The 11,960-nt window shown below is 42.6% G+C and overlaps 1 protein-coding gene across 4 annotated transcripts in view; it reads left to right on the top strand.

Annotated features, from left to right (window-relative positions):
- Nucleotides 1–200: 200 nt before the first annotated feature.
- The window catches only part of CTBP1 (C-terminal binding protein 1), a 287,700-nt gene continuing 275,940 nt past the window's right edge, over nt 201–11,960 (top strand). For 2 of the 4 annotated variants that reach the window (XM_073574410.1, XM_073574409.1), the window contains exon 1: nt 202–316. In XM_073574410.1, the coding sequence (XP_073430511.1) occupies nt 268–316 (49 nt within the window). In that variant the 5' untranslated portion in view covers nt 202–267. Of the gene's footprint in view, nt 317–11,960 lie in introns of all 4 variants that reach the window. The other 2 variants (XM_073574407.1, XM_073574404.1) reach the window with 2 other exon arrangements.

Below are 11,960 nucleotides of genomic sequence, written 5' to 3'. Positions count from 1 at the left end.
GAATGATAAAATTTTGATATTTCGAAGGCTTGGACATAACCCACATATTTCAATGCTAAACCTTGGTTAGATAAAGTATATTATCATGACCCATGAGTTATACAAGGCCGAGGATAAGTTCTGGAGTTGACATAATGTGCATTCATTTTTTTTCAGGTAATTTTCTTCTTGGGAAATAAGATTATATTTTCTACAGTGGACTATCCTTGAACCAGTGGTGGAAAACTGCCTGGGGACAACTGGTGGTGCCCAAATCTCTTGTCTCTCATGGACAAGCACAAAGTGAAGCGCCAGAGATTAGATCGGATATTTGAAGGTGAGGATCTCACATTTTCTTCTGAAAATGTTAATTTAAATATGCAATTAACAGAGTAATTATTTTAGGATCAACATTTAGGGATGTTGGATGTTGACCACATTGTGCACCTAAAAAATAGTTTTGCCAGAATCCGCTCAATTCACCCTCTGACGCCATCTAGGATACTTCATGTTGGCTGAAACAGTCCTCAGTGTAGTGTCGCAAGTACTGAAAGTTGATATTACAGTCCCAGGGTGTGAAGGAAAGATATCAGGCTGAGGAAGGCAAAAAATTTAAATCAGGCAGGAAGGTGGATTTGTGGTCTATAACGTTCACTTTGATTATGGAAAATGGAGCAAAAGAGATACCGAATTGCAAATAGCACTGATGAACTCATGGAAAGTGCTACACATAAGACATCTCGGAGGCTCCCAGAAAAAGAGGCCTTATGGAAGAGTTGGAATATCTCCTGGGCACCAGAAATCAGGATTTGTGCTTGATGGCGTGGTGTTTCTTCCTCTTAGGGGGCCCCGATATCCATCTGCACTTCAGATGGTGCAAAACAGTGTTGCAGAAGGGGCATGGTCTGTAAAATATAGGCACAGTTCTGCAAAAAACAATTTTGCTCCTAAGCAAATTCCCTCAGGACCACTTCCAAAAGTTGGCAGATGTGACCAACGAGTAATCACCAGAATGTGTTCTTAAAATGTCTTCCTGATCTGCAAGGACTCTTCTCTAGTAGGGTATAAGGGTGTCCTTCCTGGAGATCTAGGTGGACTGTGTCTGGCCTTTGAGATTTTCACACCTCTCGGTACTCAATTTTCCTCTTCTGATCAAACCAAATTTCATATTTCAAACCTGTGGGATGTTGTCCAGTAGTCTGCGATCATGTGGAAGCTCACTCACTTGGTGGTTACACAATATAGGCACAAACACATGGTCGTTACAGTCCGTGGTATCAAACTTGGCATTTTCACCATGACACAGTGTCACGGGGTCCTTCTCTGGTATCACACAATCAACAGAGCAAGCGAAGAGTGAACAATTCCAAGACCTTTATTCAGGCAAAAATACAAAAAGGTCCATATTCAGTCCACCACACAAAGGATAAGATAGTCCAGAATAAGAATGCAGTCCAGTATCAGGATAAAATGTCCAGGGAAACAAGATTCCACAACTCTAGCATTCAGAGGATAAAAATGGATCCTTCTCTCTGAAATGCAGCCTTTTCACCATCATGTCTATACCGGAACTGACTGTCCAGCTGCCGTTCTTCCCCCCCACCCCCTTCCTTGTCCAGGGGTAGTCCAACAAGTTGCCTCCCAGAGGAGACCAAAAGGCCTTAGGGATTAATGCACTACAGGGGGTCATCAAGAGATAGATACAGTGAGGCTGTAGACTTACAATGTAATAAGAAAAACACTATGAAAATAACTGGAATTGTTAAAAATAGGAATATACAAAAAATGACATCCACATAACATATCACACCATCACACACAGTTTTTTAAGGTTGCGTTCACAAAGCTCGAAACACTGTGAAATATCTCCTATATCTCATTTCTATCCTGGGTCATTCGGAATACGAGTCCATGACAAAGTTCTGGCCTGATTTAACAGCTTGATCCAACTGGTGAAATTGAGGAGACCATGTTGGATCTTGGTGAAGGTGTAACCAGATTGATGAACTGTCTTTGCCTGTAAAGAGAATCTGTCAGTAGGATAAGCCCTCCTAAGCCCTCTATAGGGGCACACAGGTCACAGAAAGTTGAATAAAATGATACCTTGATATCTGCGATCTGATATCTTATCCATGAGAAATCCACGTTTTTCTTAATATGTAAATGAGGGCCGGACATAGATATCCACGAGAATGCGCCTCCAGAGCATAAAAAGGGGTGTTACCAGGGTGAGACATGTAATGACTGACAGCCTGCCAGTGAGTACATGCCTCACACTAGTAATTCCCACTTTTATAAGCTCTGGAGGCAGATTCTTGGGAAGATCTACAGTATGTCCAGCCTGTCACGGGGTCCTTCTCCGATACCACACAATCAACAGAGCGAGGGAAGTGTGAAGAACCCCAAGACCTTTATTATAGGCAAAACTAAAAGGTCCATAAACAATCCACCACACTGAAGATACAATAATCAAGAACATGGATGCAGTTCAGTAACAGGATGAATCTCCAAGGAGATGAGAGTCCAATAATCTAGCAGACAGAGGATAAAATGGGTCCATATGCTTCCCCTTCTCTCTGATGTGCCGTCTTCACATGATCATCACCACACAGGGTCTGACTTGTACAGCTCCTGTCCTCCCCAGTCCCCTCCTTATGTACAGGGGTAGTCATACAGGTTGGGGTGGTTTTCAGGCCTCTCAGACCTGACAAAGGTGCCTTGGGGATTAAGGCACTACAGTGGGTTCATCAAGAGGCATAGATACAGTCAGGCTGCAGATAGTAAGTGAGCTAATTCAATTATCAGACTTTTGGAAGGTAATTGAGACTCTAGACAATATGGGGAATACACGGATTGATACAGGGCAACAAGAGAACACTATGGAAATCCGTAAAATATAAATAGACACAAAATGATAAACACATAACATATCGCACCATCACATGGCCCATAGATCTTATCAGCTTATTACCATATTGAGAAAAATGTAGATTTCTCTGGAATAAAACATCGGATCGCAGATATCAAGGTATCATTTTATTCATCCTTCTATGACCTGTGTGCCCATCTAGACGGCTTAGGAGGGTTAATCTTACTAACAGATTCCCTTTAAATGGAGTACAGTAGTTAGGTGAATTTATCTTATTGGACCATATTTCCCTTTAAATTTTGTAGTTATTGCTAAGCAGTGACATACTATAAACTTAATATTCCTGCAATTTCTCTGCTTATTCTCATGTGCTACTTATCTGTATAAATGTGAGATTTATTGCACGTTTCATCTATAATATTCATCACGGCACCGTAATTGAATTTGCAGAATTTTACACAAAATGAATATCAAGTTGCAGCTGAAATTCTAATTTAATATGCATACATTCTCCAGATAGAAAATAAACAATGAAAAAAAAACTGGGGAAAATAATTATTCCAGACTGCTGTCTACTCAACTGAGCCATGAAAACGTGTCATTTGAAAAATTGCATATTCTTCTAAAATGAATGGTTTTGTTTTTTTATTCTCTTCCATTAATATAACATCAACATATTACACAGTGCTGTACAGAGAAATCGCCAATCCGTCCCGCTGCCTGTCCCAGTGGAGCTTACAATCAAATTTATCAAGCTCCGGTGCATGAATACTCTAAAGACTAAGACTAATTAACACTGGGGTTTCACACTGAAATATTAATGAAAAGTGTGCTGGAGTAAGAGGCGCACACCTCTTCATGAATGTGATGCCTCTTACAACTGGCGGGGGGTCTCCGCCACGAGGTGTATAATTCTGTCCTAATTTGGGAAAATTATGACTAATCTGATGGTCGGATTACACCACGTTCTGTCCTGTACCTGCTCTGCCATCCTTGGATGAAGCTGTCTTGGGACTGGCGTAAAAACGGCAAAAGTCACAAGTTCTATAGTAGAAAACTGGAGAAAACACGTTGATAAATTGGGGCCTAAATTCTTAAACTGTAGAATGTGTATACTGCCATAAATTTAGGGCTGGGGTGTCCGACCTTTCCTGGCTTAAAGACCAGTGTATCGGATTCTTGTATTCTTAAGGGAGTAATAAAACTAAAAAGGGTACTGTAACGCTGGATGAGGGAGCAGCTAGGTGCACAACAATGGGAAGAGGGTAGGGAAGCCCAAACACTAGGAAAGGGGTGAGTGGAGGCCCCTAAGCAGATCTGACAACACTTTGACTCCCCTAACGTCCCTAAATATGTTCCTCACCTATCGCCGAGCAGGAGCCTAATCCTTGACTGCCCCTACCGATAGGCCCTGGATGGAGGGGCGAGGTGAGCCCTAGTAAGCCCTCACTATAACTAAAGACAACACAGGTAAACAAAGGAGTGTAAGTTAGCTTGAGAATACATAAAAGAGATAGCGCCAACATTCCTCCAAGAGAACTCCAAGAAGACGCTAGTAGACTATTAGCACCTGCAACCTGGACAGAGGAAAATAGAGCTATCAACAGCGTTTTACTGAAGAGACTAAAGGTATTTAAACATCCAGCAAGGGTGTGTCAATCAGCAGCAGAAGGAGCAGGTCACCACTAGGTCCTAGAGGGAGAAGGATATCACTCCACAACAGAGATGCAAAGATCAAGAAGGTGCTTGCAGAGCTAAGCGCAATGACCATCTACAGCAGGATCCTGAATGATTGTCACACCTGACACAGCCATAACAGATACACCCATGTAAGGGTATACCCATACCTACTTTTCCAGGAGTGGGTATCACATTTCTTGTTTCTCTTTGCAAAGTGTCCAACTACTATGTGGCAAAACAATAATTCCTGTGTAATATTAATTAAAAAAATAATAATTACAATATAGTATATTGTCTATAATATATGTATAATATACAAATAAATTCAGCACTGATGAGACACAAAATCAAAATAAGCAATGACATCAGTGACTCACAGGTGACATCTTCTCTAATCGTAATCATTTTTCTTCCTTCTCTTCTCCATCCGGACCAAATCGTCATGACGACTTCTCCCAGTTGAAATGCGTTTGGCTGTTTATTTTAATAACAGAATCCCACACTCAAAAATATCATACTTCCACACACCGTGCCATTAACATATACAGTACAGACCAAAAGTTTGGACACACCTTCTCATTCAAAGAGTTTTCTTTATTTTCATGACTATGAAAATTGTAGATTCACTCTGAAGGCATCAAAACTATGAATTAACACATGTGGAATTGTATAATTAACAAAAAAGTGTGAAACAACTGAAAATATGTCTTATATTCTAGGTTCTTCAAAGTAGCCACCTTTTGCTTTGATTACTGCTTTGCACACTGTTGGCATTCTCTTGATGAGCTTCAAGAGGTAGTCACCGGAAATGGTTTTCACTTCACAGGTGTGCCCTGTCAGGTTTAATAAGTGGGATTTCTTGCCTTATAAATGGGGTTGGGACCATTAGTTGTGTTGTGCAGAAGTCTGGTGGATACACAGCTGATAGTCCTACTGAATAGACTGTTAGAATTTGTATTATGGCAAGAAAAAAGCAGCTAAGTAAAGAAAAATGAGTGGCCTTCATTACTTTAAGAAATGAAGGTCAGTCAGTCCGAAAAATTGGGAAAACTTTGAAAGTGTCCCCAAGTGCAGTGGCAAAAACCATCAAGCGCTACAAAGAAACTGGCTCACATGAGGACCGCCCCAGGAAAGGAAGACCAAGAGTCACCTCTGCTGTGGAGGATAAGTTCATCCGAGTCACCAGCCTCAGAAATCGCAGGTTAACAGCAGCTCAGATTAGAGACCAAGTCAATGCTACACAGAGTTCTAGCAGCAGACACATCTCTACAACTGTCAAGAGGAGACTTTGTGCAGCAGGCCTTCATGGTAAAATAGCTGCTAGGAAACCACTACTAACGACAGGCAACAAGCAGAAGAGACTTGTTTAGGCTAAAGAACACAAGGAATGGACATTAGACCAGTGGAAATCTGTGCTTTGGTCTGATGAGTCCAAATTTGAGATCTTTGTGTAATGGTCACGTGTGACTGGACACAACGCCTCCAGCAAGGCGAATTTCTCTGACACACGTGACCCTGGATACACCGCCTCCAGTAGGCGAATTTAAATAATATAACGTGCAGGCGGATACACCACCTCCAGCAGGCGAATTTCAGTATTACACGTGAATCTGGATACCCCGCCTCCAGCAGGGCGAATTTAAATAATAAAGGGAAACACCAGGGAAACCGATACAATGGAGGGAACAGGGACGTGTAGACCTCCTGCACTCCCCTGAGTCAGTGTCTCTACACTCCTGACAGTCCCTATGCAGGTTCCGCACCTGGCGCCGAGCAGGATACCTAAAAACCCTAGCTCGCCCTGCACCTAGCCCTTTCCAATGAAATGGACAGTGCAGAAACTAATCCTACCACTGCACTGAAACACACAAAAGGAAAGATTCAAACAGGGATAACACCACTTAGCTTTGCTCTGTTGCTCTTGCTCCCAGCAACAGAGCCCAGCAGCAGAATGCAGCTTTCCTCCTGAATAGCTGCTACTACACCAAGCATTGTCAGGGCTGCAAGGAACTCCTCTCTGTAGCTCCTTCCACATCAGGGCTCTGACTGTGCTGCAAGGAACTCTCTCTAGCTCCATCCTCCACCAAGGATGGTTGGAAATGCCCAATATCACCAACAGTCAGTGAGAGAACAAGACACTCCTATATAGTTAAGCCAGAGCAATCACACCTGTTAGTGATTCCCGTGTAATAACGCTAACCACCACCGGGGCAAACTAGAACAAAAGACACCACTGTGTAATGACCCTAATGGCCACCGGGGGCAAAACTAACTTTAAGCAACCAGCTTAAAGAAAAAAAAAGGTTACAAGTGCTTTTATCTGTCATAATCCAGCATGGATCATGACTCTTTGGTTCCATCTACCGTGTCTTTGTGCAACACAGAATAGGGGAACGGATGGACTCTACATGCCTAGTACCCACCGTGAAGCATGGAGGAGGAGGTGTGATGGTGTGGGGGTGCTTTGCTGGTTACACTGTTGGGCATTTATTCAAAATTGAAGGCATACTGAACCAGCATGGCTACCACAGCATCTTGCAGCGGCTTGCTATTCCATCCGGTTTGCGTTTGGTTGGACCATCATTTATTTTTCAACAGGACAAAGACCCCAAACACACCTCCAGGCTGTGTAAGGGCTATCTGACCAAGAAGGAGAGCGATGGGGTGCTATGCCAGATGACCTGGCCTCCACAGTCACCAGACCTGAACCCAATCGAGACTGTTGGAAGACCATTTCCGGTGACTACCTCTTGAAGATCATCATGAGAATGCCAAGAGTGTGCAAAGCAGTAATCAAAGCGAAAGGTGACTACTTTGAAGAACCTAGAATATGACAGAGACACAAACTACGCCTTCTGAATATAATTACACAACGCAATGTGCCTTCTGAACATAAATGCATCTCACATTCAGGGCCCTAAATCCATGGATAAAATGGTTGTATGAGACTAGGAAAAATTAACGTTTTTTTATATAGGCACCTAGAAGTGTTTTTTTTTTGCCAACACTATTGTTTTATTATTATTGTTTGTATTATTTTTACACTGTTTAATGGCATTGACATAGGCATGCATACATGATACTGTTACTAAGGCACTGTATGGCATATTATTTTTGCTGTCCATTAAGGGGGCAGCTCTGTATATCATTATTCTTTGTGTATCTATATGGAAGTGTTCTTTAGCTATCATACAGTATTTAATGCTATATGCTGCTTATACAGTGTAGGATACTTCGCAGGTCAACATTTTTCTTAAAAATGACGCTGACAGTGAGGAACTGTTAAAGGGAACCTGTCGTCAGATTTTTAGACTCCAAAGTAGTTTCATCACAATAAAGTACCAGTAATGATCATTATTTTCATACCTTTGTATTACGAGTCCGTGTCTCCGTTGTCTTGTAACCTGTTGGTGGATTCTTATCTAAACGTGCTCACAAGTGGAAGGGCTTGGTTTGCACTTACAGTTTTTTGGCTTCTTTCTCCTCCCAGTGCCAGCCTCCTGCCACTGATTGACAGGTCACTCTTCTGTGTGACTGGCTACCCCGGCCTATATCTCAGGAGGTGCCATTATTCCTTGGGCGGCCCATGCTCTTTATTGCTCTGACGTTTCGACAGCTGGATTTTCATATGTGCATGGGCTGCCCCTTGGAATGCCAGCGCCTGCCGAGATGTCCATCTTTGTGACTGCTGCCCACTTCATGCAGTTACCGTCATTCCCGGGTGGGGTGACGGGAGGCAGCGCAGGAGCAGATGAATATCCTGACTCTCGCAACCTCGTCAGGACGTTACGTTTCATAGGCCGCCCCCCAAAATGATGGCACCTGCGTGAAATTTTGACTGGGGTGAACAGGTCGCAGAGATTTGTGACTTGTCAATCACTGGCGGGAGAAGAAAGAGGCCGGAGAAGATGACACAGCCGTAAGTGCAGATGGATGGATTACAAGAAAACAGACAGATTTGTAATATAACGGTATGTGAGTAATCATCATGACAGGCACTTTAACGTGATGATGTTACCTTGGGGTCTAAAAACGTGCTGAAAGGTTCCTTTATGTGTGTTTTTTTTATACGGCACTATTATGTGGACACTATAAGGCAGTGTTATTAGGGTAACTATATGGCACTATAATTTGGACAGTATTTTCAGACTACTGCTTCCCAATTTTTACAAACAAATTTTTATTTTTGAACCTAAAGATTTTTGCAGCTCTTCACCTGCCCATGCTCTACTCTACGTGCGGATGACTGCAGTTGCGTTCCTCCCTTATCTACGTCTTGTTCTTTATTGACCGTAGCAATCCCGGCTGATGAGATTACCGACGCCGTTATGAAGTTTGCTTTTCTCATATTGCTTATTATGTATTGGAAAGTTGGAAAAGAAAAAACATCTGACAGATGTTGCTGCTCCGAAGTTTTACATCCAAACGTCATTACCCTCCTGACAACACAAGCCTCCGAGACAAACGGTGTCCATTCCCAAAATCACATTAGGACATTTCATAGACGCAGAGGGGGTGAAGTCATACAGAATAGTCAATTCATGTTTTAACTTAATCCTTTTCTTGCCTCCAGAGAAGAGAAATTGACATTTCCCACCTATCGCTGATATCCTTGGATCTATCCCGAGATGATTGCGGCACAATGCGTGCGTGATGTGGAATCTCGCTACGTTGGGGGCGAGGAGTTCAGCATCTTAGTATCTGGCATCAAGGAAGGGTTGGAGTCAGATTCGCACATGTTTTGATTTTGGATCCTCTCTAGGAGGTTTTGCTTTAATAATAAATGGTGTCAGAATAGGGAGAGGTGTAAAGTTACTATCTAAGAGTGAAGGGTAATTTCCTCCAGAGGCCACGAAATTGGACTGTGAGTATAGAAAAATATTACTCAAGCTATGTCCCCTTTTTTTTTTTTTTTGAGCCTCTGCTTATCCACCATGTGTTACTGACTTAAATGCCCAAAATTCCCAGAAAGGATGGACTTTGGGGTAACGGACCCCTATAAAGCTTTTACTACATCTATGATACTTACAAACATTGGTTACTAAAATCATCTTAGGGTTACCCAAAAGAGGGCATGAACTCACTTTTGGACTTAGTTTATGCCCAAATCTGCTGGAATTGTTTCTTAAAATTCAGGACAGTCCTGGTAAATCCAGGGCTAGTAGCAGCTATACTGATAGAACAGCGGAAGGGTAGCTGTGGGTTCAGCTCATGGGGAAAGTGAAACATCTGAGTTGGACCCTAACCCGGTAACCCTGATTATAACTATGGTGGCATTCCCTAATAATGGATGTAGGAGAAACTCAGCAGATGACCGCGCTGTTACTAAAAGAAATCTCTGTACAAAGACCAACACAGATATTACCACCATATGGTGACCATATAGTGGTAGATATCAGAGCTGCACAACATGTAATAGATTACAGTGCAGTGATTGATGGTGACTTACAGCTGACGTTCTATCTGGTGGAATCATTCACTTTTCCTGTCTTTTCCATCTGGCCCAGACCAACATGACAACTTCTCCAGCCAGGACACGGCTGCAGAGATTACAACAAAGTCACATTTGACTTCTCACATTTCCAGCCCCGTTCCCATCTATTCCCAAGCCGCACAATCTCCTCATCATGCTGATATCCCAATACTGATCCGATGCTGCCATGTGTCCCTATTACTTCACCTGCTGTGTGGTTCTGTGTGCCCTCTAGATGGTAAAACAAGCCTCTAGAATATATTATTGTCGTGTGCAAGTGCCCTAGAAAACAGTGCCCACATTTTGACCCCCTAGAAAGTAATAATACCCTCTGTGTGCCCCTTTGACAGTCATAATAACCAGAGTTCCCCTAGAACAATTTGTGTTCACTTAACATTTAATAATGTCCTGAGTCTCCCCCTACACAGCTCCCCTATACACAGTATGATGCTCCACTACACACAGTATAATGACCCCTGCACTGTATAGTACCCCTCCACACAGTTTACTGGTCCATTAGTGTCCCCCAAACTTTGTGATGGCCCTATACTGTATAATGGACCCATATAGTATAATGCACCCCATAGTCCTCCATGCAGTATAATGCACTTACCATAGTCCTCCATACAGTATTATACACTTCCCATAAGCCTCAATACAGTATATTGCACTTACCATAGTCCTCCATACAGCATAATGCACTCTCCATAGTCCTCCATAAAGCATAATGCACTGCCCATAGGCCTCCATATAATATAATGTTCCCCATAGACCTAAATATAGTATAATGCACTACCCATAGTCCTCAATATAGTATAATACACCCCATAGACCTTAATATAGTATAATACACCCCCATATTGCATAATGCACCCCATAGTCGTCAATATAGTGTAATGCACTAACCATAGGCCTCCATATAGTATAATGCACTCCATAGTCCTCCATACAGCACAATGCACTCCATAGTCCTTCATACAGTATAAAGCTCTCTCAATAGTCTTCATATAGGATAATACATCCCCAAAAGGCCTCTATATAGTATAATGCTCTGCCCATAGGCCTCCATATAGTATAATGCACCCCATAGTCCTTAATGTAGTATAATGCACTCCACATAGTCCTCAATATAGTATAAAGCACTGCCCATAGTCCTTTATATAGCATAATGCACCCCATAGTCCTCAATATAGTATAATGCACTCCGCGTATGCCTCCATATAGTATATGCACGCCACATAGGCCTCTATATTGTAAGCACTCCCTATAGGCCTCCATATAGTGTATGCACTCCACATAGGCCTCTATGTGGTATAATTCAATTCCTATAGGCCTCTGTATAGCATAATGCACTCTGCATAAGACATAGTGCTGTGCACACTAATGCAGTTAAAAATAGCATAGCTGCAGGTTGACCCCTCAGAACCTTGAGCCCGGGGCGACCGCACCTTCTGCCCTCCCCAGTTGCTACGTTTCTGGCAGAAAGTGTTTCTACCTCAGAGACAGACAATGCTTCTCTTATGGGTCCATACAGGTGGGCTTGCAGCATTTTGCAAACTTTTTAGTGAAAGTTAAACTTTCCTTTTGTTGTGTTTCACCTGAAGAGGTGGATCCTCAAAGCCCTTCGCCTGAATGAGCAGCATTAGTACAGCAAGTACAGGTGGCAATGGTACAGCAGAATGCTCAAATTGGATCAAGGAGACACCAGAAACTTAAGTAGCTGAGCTAGAATCCACGATGAAGCAAAGTAGGCACCACAATGATGCACAGTTGACAAAGAGATATGGAACCGATGCAGCAGTGTTGAGTTTGTAATGAATGAAGTGTTGTAAATGCAGAATACTAGAGCTGAACAGCAGAGACTGATGTAGCAGTGCTGAAACCACAGAAAAGCAGAGCTGAACATCAGAGACTGATGTAGCAGTGCTAGGACCACAGAGGAGCATAGCTGAACAGCAG

Source organism: Dendrobates tinctorius, unplaced genomic scaffold (genome assembly GCF_039654945.1).
Source record: "Dendrobates tinctorius isolate UK_male_01 unplaced genomic scaffold, ASM3965494v1 ptg000039l, whole genome shotgun sequence".
NCBI lineage: Eukaryota > Metazoa > Chordata > Amphibia > Anura > Dendrobatidae > Dendrobates > Dendrobates tinctorius.
Note: the sequence above shows the minus strand (reverse complement) of the source record. Positions and strands in the feature narration are given on the sequence as shown.